A 19,729-nucleotide genomic window follows, 5' to 3' on the forward strand; every position below is an offset into this window, starting at 1 on the left:
TTCCAGCCTTCACGAAGTTTACCTTCTCCTGTTTCTCCATCTTCAGCAGTTTCCCAATGTTAAATTCTTTGATCTTCAGCTCCAACTTCTCTTTTAACACCCTCAATACCTTGTTGTGGTGCCATGTTCTTCTTTCCACACCGTAAGAAGTGATTTTGGAGAGTGGTAAATATAATCTATACAAACCAGATAAAATTTACTCAGTCAGCCAAGGAATTATAAAGTAATGGGTAAATTATACATATGCTACCTATTCGTTAACAGTAACAACCGTTACATGGAAAAATACAGTAAAATCTACCCCAAAGCCGTGAGTCCTGTGCTCCAAATTGCGCATGCGTCAGAGCGCGCGTTTGAGTGAGCGGGACAGGGAACTCTCGGACCGCCATCTTCCTCTCTCCGGCTGTTAGTTAGTGAGTTATAAAACAGGTTCATTACTTGAAATGTTGTGTGAAGCTGTTGTACTGCACTTTATTCTGGTTTTTTTTTGATGATTTTATGGATTAAAAACATTGAGATGATGAACCATCTGAAAGTCTTTTTTTTTTTTTGGGGGGGGGGGGGGGGGGTACATCGTACCTTCTCCGAATAAGTAATGGTTACTAACTGATAATAATTACCTTTGATTAGTAATTATCAGGTATTACCTACTAGCAAACAAGAGATAATTTTACCCAATTTCAATGAGAAAGTAGCTGTTGAAAAATACATAAATGTGAGGTAAATTCTACCCAATTTATTTAAGTATTTCATAGCTTTTTATTTCAGTTATTTTATACTCAATTTATGGAATTAAATCTACACTGTAAAAAAAATCCCGTTGTTTTTACGGAAAAAAACTGGCAGCTGGAGTCACCAGAAAAAATCCGTAAAATATACAGCAAAACGGTAATTGCTTTTACAGCACAGCATGTACATTTTACAGTTTAAAGTAGCAAATATAACAGAAGTCCAGTGTTTTATATGCTGGATTTAACTGTAAAATGTACAAGCTGTACCGTAAAAGCAATTACCGTTTTGCTGTATATTTTACGGATTTTTTCTGGTGACTCCAGCTGCCAGTTTTTTTCCGTAAGAACAACGGGATTTTTGTATGCTGGTTTCAATGATCTACTAGACAGATATTTTTTTGGGGGGGCTTTTTCACCTTTATTGAATAGGACAGTGTAGAGACAGGAAATGAGCTAGAGAGAGACTGGGAAATGACCTTGGGTCAGAATCGAACCCGGGTCCCCAGATTCACGGTATGGCGCCTTAGTCGACTGAGCCACGACAGTGGCCGTTTTTGTATTTTTTTTAACAGGGCAATTATGTAATTTTAACTATCACATTCTGTTTTAGTATTACAGTTTGTCTGTGTTTAAACTACAACAATTTGTAAATTCTACAAAAAAATATGATCAATTCAACATATTCTTACTGTTAAATTAACAGTGGTATTTGGTGAGGAGTTTTACAGTATATTGATGTAAATTACACACTGCTTCATTGTTTTTGTATTTACAGTTTTTTTATGTCATGATTTTACATAAATTCCCTGTTAATTCTACGGACATTTTTTACAGTGTACCCCAAACAAGTCAATGCAAATTGTTACCTCAGATTTATTGGGTAAATTCTATAGGTTACTTTTTTCAGTGCAGGCCTAAAGGACAGTGGGACAGGATGTGTTTAACAGTCCGTCTTTCGCTGCATTTGTGTTTTTCGTCTTCTCCAATTTTCCACCTCACCAAGTTAACTGGGGATGGAAGCACATCATGTGTCGACTTAATCAGATATTCTTCAAAAATAATAATTCTTATTGATAACATTCTAAATAATAATAATAATAATAATAATCTTAGAAATAGTATACATTATCATGGACATTTCTTCATGGTCAAGATTTTGGTATTTGTAGCAAGAAAAAATATTTTATAATCGATAATCATCATCATCATAGTTCCGAATCTATTTTTGTAACCAGCAATTGTTTCTTGATACAGTGAGGTTTTCCTGAAGCAGGAGTTTCATGCATGATCTGCTCCTTGGTGCATAGTGCAAGGATGGAGGAGGAGGAGGAGGAGTGTGGGGGGGTCTCTCTCTCTCTCTCTCTCTCTCTCTCTCTCTCTTTCTGTGTGTGTGTGTGTGTGTGTGAGAGAGAGAGAGAGAGAGAGAGAGCACGCTTATTGTGTAACACTTCAGCACTGCAGCTGCTGGGAGGAACCTGAAGAGGAACTGAAGAGGAACCTGAAGAGGAACCTGAAGGATGGAGATGCTCTAAGATCAACAGGACCAGCTGCGCGCGCGAGCGTCTCTCCTCCCGTGACATGGAGAAAGAAGAAGCGGAAATGCGCGTGCTGTGGGTTTACTGATGCAGCGCGGAGATGAAGCCCCGGTCACACACACACACACACTACACACCACACACACACACTACACACCACACACACACACCATAGCGCGTTTCGCCCGGATTTATTATTTTAGTTTGTGATTCATGTGAAGTCAGTGAACTGTTCGGGAATAAAACATGAAATTTCCGGCGGAAAATCAGAGGAAACCGAGCAGCAGCTGGAGTCCTCCTCCAGGTGGGTTTATTATCCTCCTCCAGGTGGGTGCATTAATGTGTGTGTGTGTGTGTGTGTGTGTGAAAGCGCGCTAATGCAACTTGGACCACTTGCGCGTGCATTATTCCATTACATGCATTCACACTGGTGCATTACATCTCATATTCTCATCATAATAATCATACACGAATAACGCGTGTGTGTGTGTGTGTGTGTGTGTGTGTGTGTGTGTGTGTGTGCAGTCACGTTAATAAAAGGTAAGGTATTAAAAGAGAAATGGTGCTGGAAAATATCGACTTTGAAATTCCTGAATCTGATCAGTAAATTAAATTAAAACAGGAAAATAAATAAAACCCTGATTAAGTCAAATCTGAACAATCTGGCAACCCTGATCTACAGCTACTGCATAATGAGCTCATGGGAGCGGGGAGTTTCTGTAAGGAGCTTAAAGCGCACTGGGGTGTGTGTGTGTGTGTGTGTGTGTGTGTGTGTGTGTGTGTGTGTGTGTGTGTGTTGTTGATCAAAATTGTCAGCAATTTCATCAATTCTGCCGCCCCAAACTACTACAGTCCTGACTTTTGGAATCAGTCTGATCCTTACAGTCTGATCTGGATTAATACAGAATCCATCAGAACCGATCAATACATCCAAACAAATCCAATCTGGCAACCCGGACACTACGGCATGAGCTCACGGTGTTGACATCAGACATGTCACTCACGTTTCTACTGCATTTCTCTCTCTCTCTCTCTCTCTCTCTCTCTCTCTCTCTCTCTCTCCCAGAAAAGCTTTTACAAATTCTTACAACCCGGACCAAAACACAAAACAGTGAAAATCCCCAGAGCCCAATTAACACCTGCAGTGTGTGTGTGTCTGTGTGTGTGTGTGTGTGTGTTTACGAGTTAACAAGTCTGTTAAACACAGTTATTTTAATGTTGATCAGAGTAAAACAAAAAAAAGTTAAAAATAATAAAAATAATATAGCCTCTTAGTCCAGATTTAGTTTATATTATCAAATATTATATTTATTTTTTTCTCATAATCAGGCTATTTAAGCACTATTTAGGTACAATATTTACTTTTAAATTATATGGCCTATTATTATTATTATTATTATTATTATTGTTGTTGTTGTGGTTGTAGTAATCAATTACAGTTCCACAGAACAAGGATGGAGAGATCTAGAAATTCTTCCATCACATTCATAATACGAATATGAAATGCAGAGTTATCATCTGTTCCTCTCTCCTTTTTTTTTAAACAATTGCATTTTACTTTGCAATTCAGTTGTATTAAACTGATATATGAGTGTGGGGCAGCACGGTGGCGTAGTGGTTAGTGCTGTCGCCTCACAGCAAGAAGGTCCGGGTTCGAGCCCCGTGGCCGGCGAGGGCCTTTCTGTGCGGAGTTTGCATGTTCTCCCCGTGTCCGCGTGGGTTTCCTCCGGGTGCTCCGGTTTCCCCCACAGTCCAAAGACATGCAGGTTAGGTTAACTGGTGACTCTAAATTGAGCGTAGGTGTGAATGTGAGTGTGAATGGTTGTCTGTGTCTATGTGTCAGCCCTGTGATGACCTGGCGACTTGTCCAGGGTGAACCCCGCCTTTCACCCGTAGTCAGCTGGGATAGGCTCCAGCTTGCCTGCGACCCTGTAGAACAGGATAAAGCGGCTACAGATAATGAGATGAGATGATGGAGGTTGTGAGTGACATTCTGTACAGATCACAGATGACAAAAGAATAATAATAATAAGTTGTGAGGATGACCTGTTTAATGCCAGCAGTGTGTAATTTGTTTGAATATTCTGCAGTATTTCTGTATGCGAGTCTGAGTGTGTGATCTTCATACCTTAATGGCTTTTCCAACAGTTCATAAAGCCATTTAAACACCACTGTGTGTGTGTGTGTGTGTGTAGTAAAGAAATCATGCCACAGGATCCATTATTGTGAAGTGCTGGTGATTATTTTACACTGATAAAGTCATTACACAGGAGTTAGTTACTGAAACACTCAGTGACCTGATCTGACATTTGACTTTTCTGAAAATGTCTGTGATTTTCAATGCTAGAAGCTCCACTGGGAAGAAAGGGGGGGAAATAAATAAATAAAAAAACATTGGCAGCAGCCATTTTTCTGCAGGATTACATGTTAAATACTGTACATTTAACATCAACAAACAAACAAACAAACAAACAAACAAACAAACAAAATCATTTTCAACCTAATTCTTAAAACCCACTTACAAAGCCTTGCATCTGTTACTGTCTCTGGTGTCTTTACCAAAAATAAATACGTCACAGTTTATACCTTACTCTTACACGATATATACTTAAAATGTCTCCGGTATTTCAGTGCCTTCGGGTTAAACTTTTAATATTTTGGTCTTTTTTACCTGCCGCAGACCTGCTCACCCACAACTCTGACATACCACACACTTAATATCCAAAAATTAATGACTGTACAGTAAACTAATACCTGCCCAAGTGCCAGAGATTGAATTACGTTTCGCATTATGACAGTGTTTTACACTTGTACTTGTGTTCCAGACAGGAGTCTGTGTGGACCAAGAATTTTGAACCCAGGCGTGGTCTGAAAAACAGTCTGGGATTCTCAGCAGCAGCACTTCGGCGTGAATATGATCTGATCCTGGGGATTGGATACGAAGTGTCTTTGTCATATATAAAGTGACGGCACTTATACAATTTTTATAAATTATATTTATTTATTTATTTAATTTTATTTTTGTATAGGGGCGGCACGGTGGTGTAGTGGTTAGCGCTGTCGCCTCACAGCAAGAAGGTCCGGGTTCGAGCCCCGGGGCCGGCGAGGGCCTTTCTGTGTGGAGTTTGCATGTTCTCCCCGTGTCCGCGTGGGTTTCCTCCGGGTGCTCCGGTTTCCCCCACAGTCCAAAGACATGCAGGTTAGGTTAACTGGTGACTCTAAATTGAGCGTAGGTGTGAATGTGAGTGTGAATGGTTGTCTGTGTCTATGTGTCAGCCCTGTGATGACCTGGCGACTTGTCCAGGGTGAACCCCGCCTTTCGCCCGTAGTCAGCTGGGATAGGATCCAGCTCGCCTGCGACCCTGTAGAACAGGATAAAGCGGCTACAGATAATGAGATGAGAGATAAGATTTTTGTATAGGCTAGCGGCTTTGGCTGAAAGCCTTCACCGGAACCACAAATCAATATTAAAAACAAAAATCAAACAAAAAACCCTACAAACTAAATAAATGATATCAACTAATTAATAATGAAGAGTAAGATTAATAAAGGGATGGAACCTGTTATTTTCTGTTCGCCTCACAGGGAAGGTGTATAAAGTTCCACAGTCAGTATGCAGTTTGGAGGAAGTGTGTTTGTGTGTAAACAAACCCGCGATGATGATGATGATGATGATGATGATGACATGGACACCCGTATGAGTCCAGAATCGATCCTGAGTTTGAAATCGAATATGATGCCAAAATGGATGGATGTTACAGAACATTAAAGGCTTCTGGAAATGGATAAAAAGTATGACATATATAGGTCAATACTGAATAAAAAATTGCAATCATTGCAAATTCTTGTGGTATAATAATAATAATAATAATAATACTGAGGCGGCACGGTGGTGTAGTGGTTAGCGCTGTCGCCTCACAGCAAGAAGGTCCGGGTTTGAGCCCCGTGGCCGGCGAGGGCCTTTCTGTGCGGAGTTTGCATGTTCTCCCCGTGTCCGCGTGGGTTTCCTCCGGGTGCTCCGGTTTCCCCCACAGTCCAAAGACATGCAGGTTAGGTTAACTGGTGACTCTAAATTGAGCGTAGGTGTGAATGTGAGTGTGAATGGTTGTCTGTGTCTATGTGTCAGCCCTGTGATGACCTGGCGACTTGTCCAGGGTGAACCCCGCCTTTCGCCCGTAGTCAGCTGGGATAGGCTCCAGCTCGCCTGCGACCCTGTAGAACAGGATAAAGCGGCTACAGATAATGAGACGAGATAATAATACCTTCATTGACAGTGTAGCTCACTCCAGCCCCGTCTAGTCCAGAAGGAACGATCTAAAGTGGGCCACTTTGCACAATAAATGTTGCAAGCTATATACACTATATACAAGCTATAAACAGAAGCGATATCCACCCTAGGAATACCGACCTATTTACCAGAAAGAATCCAAAATGGCGAGGAATTGACTAAGAAGAAGCGATTTTTGTTGAACTGCTCATTAAGGCTTAATTAGTCCATAACTTCATTAATAATTGTAATGAAGCAAATCTGGGTAGAAGTTCTATGCACCCTAGGTTCCCCTACCTTCATGCCAGAAAGAATCAAAATCAGTGAAGAACTGAGGGAGAAGAAGTGATTTGTGTGGAAACTTCTCATTACGGATTGATTAATTATTCCATATCTTCATTATTAATTGCAATTATGCAAATTTGGGTAGAAGCCATATGCACCCCAGGCAGACCCACCTTCCTACCAAAAAGAATAAAAATCGGTGAAGAATCAAGAGAGGAGAAGTGATTTGTGTGAAACGTGGGCGATGCCAGATGGACGCCAGACAACACATGATGACATAAACTCATCGCCTGTTGGCCAGATGAGATAACAATAATAATAATAATAATAATAATAATAATAATATCACGGTGTGTGTTCCTGTTATAGTAAAATACAGACTGATGAAGTGGTTACATCAACTGTATTATTCCTCTTACACCACGGCAGGTTGCTGATGATAACATTTTTTTTTACTGAAATTGTTTGTACACAGACAAGGTGTAAGGTCTCAGTCACTCAACTTTAATCAGATTATTCCTAGATTTTAGATTTCTAATAAAAACAAAAATGCAGTTCTTGATGTAAACTCAGACTTTGGGCTGTTATGTGGATATTATGGGATGGTGGACAAGTCATAGACTTTCAGTCCTATTGTCTGTGTTATTTTCCACAGTGGCAGTCCAGACCAACCTCGTTCCCCCGAAAAAAGTCCAACCCGGGATGCTGCAGTCCAGTTTGGTGCAGGCCAGTGTGGCCACAATGCAGAACCCAATGGGATGTTCACTTCCTCGCCTCTCTGTTTCGCGGCCTGCGAGCATGGTAGCCAGTATGGAGGCAGGGGCCGATGGCTCGGCACTTCTGACTGTGATGAAGTGGAAGACGGTGCTGGCTGTGTTCGTGGTGGTGGTGATTTACTTAGTGGCCGGTGGTTTGGCGTTTCGAGCCCTCGAGCAGCCGTTTGAAAGAAACCAGAAGGACACGATTACAGCCGAGAAGGCAGCGTTCCTGCAAAAGCATCCTTGTGTCACACCAGATGAACTGGAGATTCTCATTAAGGTAACTTTTTTTTTATTTTATATAAAACGGTTTACAAATGATATCATGATCTTCAGCTTTTGTACTGAAAGTATGCTGACAACTTCCCTGTCAGGTCTCATTATATTAGAAAACATTAACAAAACAATATGCAGTTAACTTAAACTTTTCAACATATTCCCAAATCCCGAGAACCTTTAGAAGACATCGGTACTATTACTGCCTTTTAAATGTGACAGATCTTCCCTCTGTCCAAAAATCTGCCTATCACAGACATTTCAATTGTGGCCTACTCAAAGCCATTTTGGAGTGTTCATGATAACAACATAATGTGCAATGAATATCTGAATACATTATGCTGTACTGTATAATCCAACACTGCTGGATGTGTAGCTAGTGGAGAGTTTCTGAGTCTCCTGTGGGGTCTTAAGTCCAGAGAAATAAGAGAGTCGCATCGACCTGAAACTAATCCCACATGGTTGTCCAGGCAAAATGAAGCAGTGGATAAAAATAAGTGTGAAAGAAGATTTGTGAATATTTGATCTGTGTTTGGTCTGGTAATTGAGAGAGAGGAAGTGTGTTCAGGCCGTTGTTTGAGATGTTTGAGAGAAGTGTGTTTGATCTGGTGATTGAAGTGAAGTCAGCATGGCAAAGGTAAAGGTGCTTTTTAAGAATATGGTTTTCCTGATGTTTCTGAGGCTCCTCTGAGACTTATTGCGATCACCTGAATGGTTAAAAATTTAAATACCAGAAAAAGCAGAAGTGTAGCATAACATCTGGTCCATCCATACACTGCTTCATAAAATTTGCCCAAAATTAAGAATCCCACAAAATAGTCATCTTTGTACTCCCATCAAAAAGGGGCAGACTACCCCGGGAAGCACAAATGTTGCCTGAAAATGTTGCTTCTCAAGTCACTTGAAAGAACACAGGCATCGTGACATTATTTAGGGAGTGCTGATTTTCCAAATCTCCTGTGGAGTCTTGGTTTATGTGAAACACGAGTGCCTCAGCACTCTGGAGCTAATCTCAAAGCAGTTATGAATGTTAACTTTGGCAAAAGATTAAAAAACAATAATGTAAATGGAGACTTATGTCCAGAGTGATTGAGGTAGAGACAATGTGTTTGAGCTGGTGTTTGAAATAGAGGCAGTGTGCTTGAATCAGATTAATGTAGAGGCAGTGTGTCTGGTCTAGTAATTAAATTTGAGGCAGAGACACATAATGAAGAAGTTATGGGAAATGTAGGAGGGGGGAGGGATTTTGGGAAGGAGTGCATCACTTGAAACCAAACTAAAAGCCCAGCTAATTAGCAAATGAAGAACAGCTGATTACTTGTGCAGTTGAAACTGAAGGGCGAATCCCACCTAATAGCAAACCAGATGTAAATACAAGGTAAACATGAGGCATAGCATGCGCCTAATAAAGAGTGTTCAACAGGTACAAGCAGCAGAAAAACACACAGTATTCCAATCATGAAAACGATCGGCAAAATACAGGAAACTTAGCCTGCTCTAGAAATAATCTGTAGCTCCAGTATCCAATGACGAATGCACTCAACAGTGCATTCATCGTGTGTTTGGTTTGGAGATTGAGGTAAAGGCAGAGTGTTTGGTTTAGAGATTGAGGTAAAGGCAGAGTGTTTTGTTTAGAGATTGAGGTAAAGGCAGCGTGTTTGGTTTAGAGATTGAGGTAATGGCAGCATGTTTGGTTTGGAGATTGAGGTAAAGGCAGCATGTTTGGTTTGGAGATTGAGGTAAAGGCAGCGTGTTTGGTTTAGAGATTGAGGTAAAGGCAGAGTGTTTTGTTTAGAGATTGAGGTAAAGGCAGTGTGCTTGGTTTAGAGATTGAGGTAATGGCAACATGTTTGGTTTGGAGATTGAGGTAAAGGCAGCATGTTTGGTTTGGAGATTGAGGTAAAGGCAGCATGTTTGGTTTGGAGATTGAGGTAAAGGCAGCGTGTTTGGTTTAGAGATTGAGGTAAAGGCAGCATGTTTGGTTTGGAGATTGAGGTAAAGGCAGCATGTTTGGTTTAGAGATTGAGGTAAAGGCAGCGTGTTTGGTTTAGAGATTGAGGTAAAGGCAGTGTGTTTGGTTTGGAGACTGAGGTAAAGGCAGTGTGTTTGGTTTAGAGATTGAGGTAAAGGCAGCATGTTTGGTTTGGAGATTGAATTAAAGGCAGCATGTTTGGTTTAGAGATTGAGATAAAGGCAGCGTGTTTGGTTTGGAGATTGAGGTAAAGGCAGCATGTTTGGTTTGGAGATTGAATTAAAGGCAACATGTTTGGTTTAGGGCGGCACGGTGGTGTAGTGGTTAGCGCTGTCGCCTCACAGCAAGAAGGTCCTGGGTTCGAGCCCCGGGGCCGGCGAGGGCCTTTCTGTGTGGAGTTTGCATGTTCTCCCCGTGTCCGCGTGGGTTTCCTCCGGGTGCTCTGGTTTCCCCCATAGTCCAAAGACATGCAGGTTAGGTTAACTGGTGACTCTAAATTGACCGTAGGTGTGAATGTGAGTGTGAATGGTTGTCTGTGTCTATGTGTCAGCCCTGTGATGACCTGGCGACTTGTCCAGGGTGTACCCCGCCTTTCGCCCGTAGTCGGCTGGGATGGGCTCCGGCTTGCCTGCGATCCTGTAGAAGGATGAAGCGGCTAGAGATAATGAGATGAGATGAGATGAGATGTTTGGTTTAGGGCGGCACGGTGGTGTAGTGGTTAGCGCTGTCGCCTCACAGCAAGAAGGTCCTGGGTTCGAGCCCCGTGGCCGGCGAGGGCCTTTCTGTGTGGAGTTTGCATGTTCTCCCCGTGTCCGCGTGGGTTTCCTCCGGGTGCTCCGGTTTCCCCCACAGTCCAAAGACATGCAGGTTAGGTTAACTGGTGACTCTAAATTGACCGTAGGTGTGAATGTGAGTGTGAATGGTTGTCTGTGTCTATGTGTCAGCCCTGTGATGACCTGGCGACTTGTCCAGGGTGTACCCCGCCTTTCGCCCGTAGTCAGCTGGGATAGGCTCCAGCTTGCCTGCGACCCTGTAGAAGGATAAAGCGGCTAGAGATAATGAGATGAGATGAGATGTTTGGTTTAGAGATTGAGGTAAAGGCAGTGTGTTTGGTTTAGAGATTGAGGTAAAGGCAGCATGTTTGGTTTGGAGACTGAATTAAAGGCAGCATGTTTAGTTTAGAGATTGAGGTAAAGGCAGTATGTTTAGTTTAGAGATTGAGGTAAAGGCAGCATGTTTGGTTTAGAGATTGAGGTAAAGGCAGCATGTTTGGTTTGGAGATTGAATTAAAGGCAGCGTGTTTGGTTTAGAGACTGAGGTAAAGGTAGTGTATTTGGTTTAGAGACTGAGGTAAAGGCAGCATGTTTGGTTTGGAGATTGAGGTAAAGGCAGCATGTTTGGTTTGGAGAGTGAATTAAAGGCAGCATGTTTAGTTTAGAGATTCAGGTAAAGGCAGCATGTTTGGTTTAGAGATTGAGGTAAAGGCAGGATGTTTGGTTTAGAGATTGAGGTAAAGGCAGCGTGTTTGGTTTAGAGATCGAGGTAAAGACAGCGTGTTTGGTTTAGAGATTGAGGTAAAGGCAGCATGTTTGGTTTAGAGATTGAGGTAAAGGCAGCATGTTTGGTTTCGAGACTGAGGTAAAGGCAGCGTGTTTGGTTTAGAGATTGAGGCAATGGCAGCGTGTTTGGTTTAGATATTGAGGTAAAGGCAGCGTGTTTGGTTTAGAGATCGAGGTAAAGGCAGCGTGTTTGGTTTAGAGATCGAGGTAAAGGCAGCGTGTTTGGTTTAGAGATTGAGGTAAAGGCAGCATGTTTGGTTTAGAGATTGAGGTAAAGACAGCGTGTTTGGTTTAGAGATTGAGGTAAAGGCAGCATGTTTGGTTTCGAGACTGAGGTAAAGGCAGCGTGTTTGGTTTAGAGATTGAGGCAAATGCAGTGTGTTTGGTTTGGAGATTGAAGTAAAGGCAGAGTGTTTGGTTTAGAGATTGAGGTCAAGGCAGCATGTTTGGTTTGGGGATTGAGGTAAAGGCAGCGTGTTTGGTTTGGAGATTGAAGTAAAGGCTGAGTGTTTGGTTTAGAGATTGAGGTAAAGGCAACATGTTTGGTTTGGAGATTGAGGTAAAGGCAATGTGTTTGGTTTGGAGATTGAAGTAAAGGCTGAGTGTTTGGTTTAGAGATTGAGGTAAAGGCAGCATGTTTGGTTTAGAGATTGAAGTAAAGGCAGCATGTTTGGTTTAGAGATTGAGGCAATGGCAGCATGTTTGGTTTGGAGATTGAAGTAAAGGCAGAGTTTTTGGTTTAGAGATTGAGGCAAAGGCAGTGTGTTTGGTTTGGAGATTGAGGTAAAGGCAGAGTGTTTGGTTTGGAGATTGAGGTAAAGACTGAGTGTTTGGTTTAGAGATTGAGGTAAAGGCAGAGTGTTTGGTTTGGAGACTGAGGTAAAGACAGTGTGTTTAGTTTAGATATTTGTAGGTGCAATTGGTTTTAAGTGATCAACCTCATTAAATCAGTCTCACTAAATCATTGAATCAATCTCCTTGAATCATTTAAATTGAATCAGTCTCATTGAATCATTTATATTGAATCAGTCTCATTGAATCATACCATTGAATCATTTAAATTGAATCAGTCTCATTGAATCCTTCTCATTGAATCGTACCATTAATTTTGGTGCTTAATAATAAATTACCAAACAGCTAAATTATGGTATATTCCAAATTATTATGATCACTTACCATATTACATAATGCACCTTTAGAATTCTTTTGAGATTGGATGACTTCAGAGAATATTAAGCACAACAAATAAAGACACACAGTTTCAATATTAATGGAATTTATTATAACAAAGGTAAAAATTAATATTAGCAGTTGGAATCATTATATACAAATATGATATATACTTGATGAGTGTGTGTGTGTGTGTGTGTGTGTGTGTGTGTGTGCGCGTGCGTGTGTTTGTGTGTGTTAAAAAGAAATTAAACATTAAACATGAAACATATAGTGTGTGTGGGGGGGGGGTCACCACGTGTGGAGACAAAGATTAGCCTTGTGTGGCTAGCTAAGATATGTTTGTGTGTGTCCACGTGATGGAGGCCTAGATTAGCCTTGTGTTGCTAGCTAAGACAAAGGAAAGCTAGCTAAGGTGTGTTTGTGGGGCCTGTGGCCACGTGGTGGAGTAGACCACGTGTTGCTAAGTAAAACAAAGAATTAGCACGTGTTGCTAACGTGTGCTTGTGTGTGGCCTGTGGCCTAAGCAAAAGGCTAGCGTGGGATGCTAGCTAGGTATGTTTGTGTGTGTGTATGTGTCCACATGGTGTAAGCCTTGTGGCTTACGCAAAAGGTTAGCCTAGCTTGCTAACGAGACAAAGGAATTAGCCGTGTGGCTAGCTAAGGCCCAAGGACCCTAACTCGTGGAGTTAAAACAAAAGGTGTGTATGTGAGTGTGGGGGAGGGCCGCCACGTGTTCCCTTGAGACAATATCCTTAGCCCTGGAGGCTAATGGGATAAAAGAATTAGGCTAATTTCACTAGCTTATAACAGTACTAAATCCACTGAAATCTTGATGCGGTCAAGATACGTGTAATAATGAAATCAAAGTGTTAGCCAGGAATAGAGAGAGAGAGCATGCAAAGCCTATCTATTAAACAATTGAGAGAACATAGAACAATTATGGAACACAAAATCAGTGTGCACACTTAAACAGTTCCTGACATAGACGTCGCCAGACCCATTTTAGGGTAGCTCCAGCCACCCTATCTTATGGCAAAGCCATCCTATATTTTTTGCCCTTTTTTAAATTATTTATATTTTTATTTTTTTTTCCCCAAAAAAACAAAGGCAGTAAAGCACTGAACATGAGCCATGAAGAACGCAAGTTAATCCGAACAACAGTTTCTGCTTGCTTATTTATTGTTTAATGCAATATTATTAATATCGTTATGATTCCTCCTCATTGGCTCTGTGTCAAGCGTCACGTCGAGTGGTAGGCTAGTAGGACTTAAAAAACTACGCGGGCATTTTGCAGCAGGCGCGGTGCGGGCTTCCATTGAGTTGGGTTTGCAGAGAGTCAGAATTCTATGCTTTCATTTGCAGACACACACGGTGAGATTGTAATTTGATGTCAGTGGTTTGCATTTGCTTAACTTTACCTAGGCTATATTGAGTCCTCTGTAGAATGTTTACATGATGATTTGTGAAGCACTTGCCCTCTTCAGTTTGCGCAGGAATGCATGACACCTACCATTGTTTTTTTCACATTTTTGTAGTTTAGCTGGTGAAGTTGCTTCAGCAAGCAATTAAATGATGAAAGCAATTTTAAAATAGAATAGAAATGGTGGGAAGTGTGTCCCCAAGGTGTGATGCTCTTGAAATAATGAATTGATTGACAGCCTTAGTAGGTGCTCTGAAAAATGTTCGGCGCGCGCTGCGCGCGCACAATACCTTTTCTCCTCTGGGTGCTAAGCTACCCCTGTCTCTCAAACCTAGTGACGTCCCTGGTTCCTGAGTTTAAATTCACACTGCTTCATAATAGCAAATTCCTAAGACTCGTTTTATGCCCAAATTGCTAAGTCATACTTCAATATCTCATCTCTACGCGGTATTATGGGAAGATGTTCCGAGACTTTTGGAGTTTCACTGTTGTGGAGCCTTCCGTGAGGCGCAGAGAATTTCTTGGTCCGACGCGTGGTCGCTTGTGATGAAAGAAAAGAAGTTCTCTGATCAGACAATGTGCACGGTTTTAATTAGAAGGGTCCGGCCGCTTCTAAACTTTAATTGAACTGTTTGGGCAGCAGTCGGTACGTACGTATAATGAATAACTGAAAAGCGGTTGTAACTCAAGCTGAGTTTAAAATCGCACGATCCGAGAATCTACCGTGACCAAAGGTGAAAGGAAAGCGCGAAACTCTGGTTCTTGAGGAAAAGAAAAGAAAAGACGTCTGTTCTTGGGTTTGCTCGGCGGAGCGAGCGATCCTCCTTGTGTCCGTGTTGAATTCACGGCGCCGAAAGAGGAGGAGCTAGGAGTTTCCGGATTACTTATGCCTTCCTGGAGGATGTGACATAGGTGATCCCGCCCACGCGTGACATAGGTCAACGCGGAAGTTGGCTGATGGGCAATGTAGTTAAAAGAGACGGACTGAATGTACCTACATATTGAGGTAAAGGCAGCATGCTTAGTTTAGAGATTGACATAAAGGCAGCATGTTTGGTTTGGAGATTGAAGTAAAGGCAGAGTGTTTGGTTTAGAGATTGAGGCAAAGGCAGTGTGTTTGGTTTAGAGATTGAGGTAAAGGCAGTGTGTTTGGTTTGGAGATTGAAGTAAAGGCAGAGTGTTTGGTTTAGAGATTGAGGCAAAGGCAGTGTGTTTGGTTTAGAGATTGAGGTAAAGGCAGCGTGTTTGGTTTGGAGATTGAAGTAAAGGCAGAGTGTTTGGTTTAGAGATTGAGGCAAAGGCAGTGTGTTTGGTTTAGAGATTGAGGTAAAGGCAGTGTGTTTGGTTTGGAGATTGAAGTAAAGGCAGAGTGTTTGGTTTAGAGCTTGGGTGGCCAACCCGCGGCTCGCGAGCCGCATGCGGCTCTTTGCCCGGTGTCATGCGGCTCTTACGTTCATATCGAAGTTTGTGTGTGTGTGTTTTTTTTTTTTTTTATGTGCGTGTGCGCTTTGCTTGAGTTCAGTATGGTATTTTCGTCAAATGCATCTTCACTTTGCTTGGGTATATTACGGTATTTTCAGGTCATGTCAAATGCACATGTGCGTGAGATAATCGCTAAGTTTTTGGGCAAGGTGTATCTTGTGTCAAGTAGCCTCTCAAAATGGCAATGAAAAAATGCACAGCAAAACGAAAATATGCAGACGAACATAGGACATTTTTAACAGAGTGGGAGAGTTTATACTTTTTTGTTGAACGTAATGACAAGCCATTCTGCCTTATATGTCAGTCGTCATTAGCTCATTTCAAAGCTTCCCGCCTCCCTGAATAAGCAAGGAGCCAGATATGCAACACTAATTGAAAACCTGCACGCAAGCTTTGTAACCCGGTTCCGTGATATACAACTGAAAATGCCACAGGTTACGTTCCTCGTCGACCCATTCAATGCGGAGATGGACTGTTTGAAAGCCCCGCTAGTCACAGATGAGGCTGCGGCTGAGTTGGAGATGATCAATCTTCGTGAGGAAGACCAACTGAAACCTGTTTTGAAGGAAGGCACCATTGAGTTTTGGAAAAGTGTGCCATTGGAAAAATACCCGAATGTGAAACGGGCTGCGCTTAAGATACTGTCAATGTTTGGGTCAACATACGTCTGCGAGTCTGTGTTCTCTACCATGAAACACGTGAAGTCAAAGCATCGTTCTGTTCTGACTGACACTCATGTGAAAGAACTGCTTCGAGTGGCAACGACGGAATACAAGGCAGATTTGAAGAGGATTGTTCAAGGCAAGGAATGTCAGAAGTCCCACTAAGCAACATGCATAGTAAGTGCACACAATATTGATTGCTGTAAATGACTGGCCTGTGGTATTAGTACTGACTGAAGGAGTACATTTCTCTCATGTTGGCATGTGACATTTACTATTAATCTGGCTGAGCAGAGGTGCGTGTGCGTGTGTGAGAGAGAGAGAGAGAGAGCGAGCGAGAGCGAGGGGGGGGGCGATGTTCATGTGCGGTCATGTGTATGGTGTGGCTTTTTTTTGGTAATGCCATGAGTCCCACTAAGCAGCATGCATAGTAAGTGCACACAATGTTCATTGTTAAAAATGACTGGCCTCAGCCTGTGGTCTTAGTACTGTAGGAGTAAATATGTTGGTGTGTGACATTTACTATTAATCTGGCTGAGCAGAGGTGTGTGTGTGTGTGTGTGTGTGTGTGAGAGAGAGAGGAAGGGATGGGTGATGTTCGTGTGCCCATGTGTATGATGTGGCTCTTTGCGGTAATACAGTAAAAAATGTGGCTCTTGGTCTCCAACTGGTTGGCCACCCCTGGTTTAGAGATTGAGGTAAAGGCAGCGTGTTTGGTTTAGAGATTGAGGTAAAGGCAGTGGGTTTGATTTAGAGATTGAAGTAATGGCAGAGTGTTTGGTTTAGAGATTGAGGTAAAGGCAGCATGTTTGGTTTGGAGATTGAGGTAAAGGCTGCATGTTTGGTTTGGAGATTGAATTAAATCCAGCATGTTTGGTTTAGGGATTGAGGTAAATGCAGCATGTTTAGTTTAGAGATTGAGGTAAAGGCAGCGTGTTTGGTTTGGAGATTGAAGTAAAGGCAGAGTGTTTGGTTTAGAGATTGAGGTAAAGACAGAGTGTTTGGTTTAGATATTAAGGTAAAGACAGAGTGTTTGGTTTAGAGATTGAGGTAAAGGCAGTGTGTTTGATTTAGATATTGAGGTAAAGACAGCGTGTTTGGTTTAGAGATTGAGGTAAAGGCAGAGGGTTTGGTTTAGAGATTGAGGTAAAGGCAGCGTGTTTGGTTTAGAGATTGAGGTAAAGGCAGAGTGTTTGGTTTAGAGATTGAGGTAAAGGCAGCATGTTTAGTTTAGAGATTGAGGTAAATGAAGCATGTTTGGTTTGGAGATTGAATTAAAGCCAGCATGTTTGGTTTAGAGATTGAGGTAAATGCAGCATGTTTAGTTTAGAGATTGAGGTAAAGGCAGCGTGTTTGGTTTGGAGATTGAGGTAAAAGCAGTGTGTTTGGTTTAGAGATTAAAGTAAAGGCAGAGTGTTTGGTTTGGAGATTGAGGTAAAGGCAGCGTGTTTGGTTTAGAGATTGAGGTAAAGGAAGCATGTTTGGTTTGGAGATTGAGGAAAAGGCAGTGTGTTTGGTTTGGAGATTGAAGTAAAGGCAGTGTGTTTGGTTTGGAGATTGAAGTAAAGGCAGAGTGTTTGGTTTAGAGATTGAGGTAAAGGCAGCGTGTTTGATTTAGAGATTGAAGTAAAGGCAGAGTGTTTGGTTTAGAGATTGAGGTAAAGGCAGCATGTTTAGTTTGGAGATTGAGGTAAAGGCAGAATGTTTGGTTTAGAGATTGAGATAAAGACAGCATGTTTAGTTTAGAGATTGAGGTAAAGGCAGCATGTTTGGTTTGGAGATTGAAGTAAAGGCAGAGTGTTTGGTTTAGAGACTGAGGTAAAGGCAGCGTGTTTGGTTTAGAAATTGAGGTAAAGGCAGTGTGTTTGTCTGGAGATTGAAGTAAAGGCAGAGTGTTTGGTTTAGAGATTGAGGTAAAGGCAGCGTGTTTGGTTTGGAGATTGAGGTAAAAGCAGTGTGTTTGGTTTAGAGATTGAAGTAAAGGCAGAGTGTTTGGTTTAGAGATTGAGGTAAAGGAAGCATGTTTGGTTTGGAGATTGAGGAAAAGGCAGTGTGTTTGGTTTGGAGATTGAAGTAAAGGCAGAGTGTTTGGTTTAGAGATTGAGGTAAAGGCAGCATGTTTGTTTAGAGATTGAGGTAAAGGCAGCGTGTTTGATTTAGAGATTGAAGTAAAGGCAGAGTGTTTGGTTTAGAGATTGAGGTAAAGGCAGCATGTTTAGTTTGGAGATTGAGGTAAAGGCAGAATGTTTGGTTTAGAGATTGAGATAAAGACAGCATGTTTAGTTTAGAGATTGAGGTAAAGGCAGCATGTTTGGTTTGGAGATTGAAGTAAAGGCAGAGTGTTTGGTTTAGAGATTGAGGTAAAGGCAGCGTGTTTGGTTTAGAGATTGAGGTAAAGGCAGCGTGTTTGGTTTGGAGATTGAAGTAAAGGCAGAGTGTTTGGTTTAGAGACTGAGGTAAAGGCAGCGTGTTTGGTTTAGAGATTGAGGTAAAGACACCGTGTTTGGTTTGGATATTGAGGTAAAGGCAGCATGTTTGGTTTAGAGATTGAGGTAAAGGCAGCGTGTTTGGTTTGGAGATTGAAGTAAAGGCAGCGTGTTTGGTTTAGAGATTGAGATAAAGGCAGCATGTTTAGTTTAGACATTGAGGTAAAGGAAGCATGTTTGGTTTGGAGATTGAATTAAAGCCAGCATGTTTGGTTTAGGGATTGAGGTAAAGGCAGCGTGTTTGGTTTAGATATTGAGGTAAAGACAGTGTGCTTGGTTTACAGATTGAGGTAAAGGCAGCATGTTTGATTTAGAGATTGAAGTAAAGGCAGAGTGTTTGGTTTGGAGATTGAGATAAAGGCAGCATGTTTGGTTTGGAGATTGAGGTAAAGGCAGCATGTTTGGTTTGGAGATTGAGGTTAAAGCAGCATGCTTGGTTTGGAGATTGAGGTAAAGGCAGCATGTTTGATTTATAGATTGAAGTAAAGGCAGAGTGTTTGGTTTGGAGATTGAGGTAAAGGCAGCATGTTTGGTTTGGAGATTGAGGTAAAGGCAGCATGTTTGGTTTGGAGATTGAGGTAAAAGCAGCATGTTTGGTTTGGAGATTGAGGTAAAGGCAGCATGTTTGGTTTGGAGATTGTGGTAAAGGCAGCATGTTTGGTTTAGGGATTGAGGTAAATGCAGCATGTTTAGTTTAGACATTGAGGTAAAGGCAGCATGTTTGGTTTGGAGATTGAGGTAAAGGCAGCATGTTTGGTTTAGAGAATGAGGTAAAGACAGCGTGTTTGGTTTGGAGATTGAATTAAATCCAGCATGTTTGGTTTAGGGATTGAGGTAAATGCAGCATGTTTAGTTTATAGATTGAGGTAAAGGCAGCGTGTTTGGTTTGGAGATTGAAGTAAAGGCACTGTGTTTGGTTTAGATATTGAGGTAAAGGCAGCGTGTTTGGTTTAGAGATTGAGGTAAACACACCGTGTTTGGTTTGGATATTGAGGTAAAGGCAGCGTGTTTCGTTTAGAGATTGAGGTAAAGGCAGCGTGTTTGGTTTGGAGATTGAAGTAAAGGCAGCATGTTTGGTTTAGAGATTGAGATAAAGGCAGCAAGTTTAGTTTAGACATTGAGG

General features: G+C 41.8%; 1 protein-coding gene across 1 annotated transcript in view; it reads left to right on the forward strand.

Moving 5' to 3' along the window:
• The first annotated feature begins 2,512 nt into the window (after positions 1-2,512).
• Positions 2,513-19,729, forward strand: part of kcnk10a (potassium channel, subfamily K, member 10a) — a 48,656-nt gene continuing 31,439 nt past the window's right edge. Inside the window, exons 1-2 of the mRNA XM_060915596.1 lie at positions 2,513-2,570; positions 7,474-7,856. Coding sequence (XP_060771579.1) covers positions 2,513-2,570; positions 7,474-7,856 — 441 coding nt within the window. The remainder of the gene's footprint in view (positions 2,571-7,473; positions 7,857-19,729) is intronic.

The sequence above is a fragment of the Neoarius graeffei genome, chromosome 3, assembly GCF_027579695.1.
Source record: "Neoarius graeffei isolate fNeoGra1 chromosome 3, fNeoGra1.pri, whole genome shotgun sequence".
NCBI lineage: Eukaryota > Metazoa > Chordata > Actinopteri > Siluriformes > Ariidae > Neoarius > Neoarius graeffei.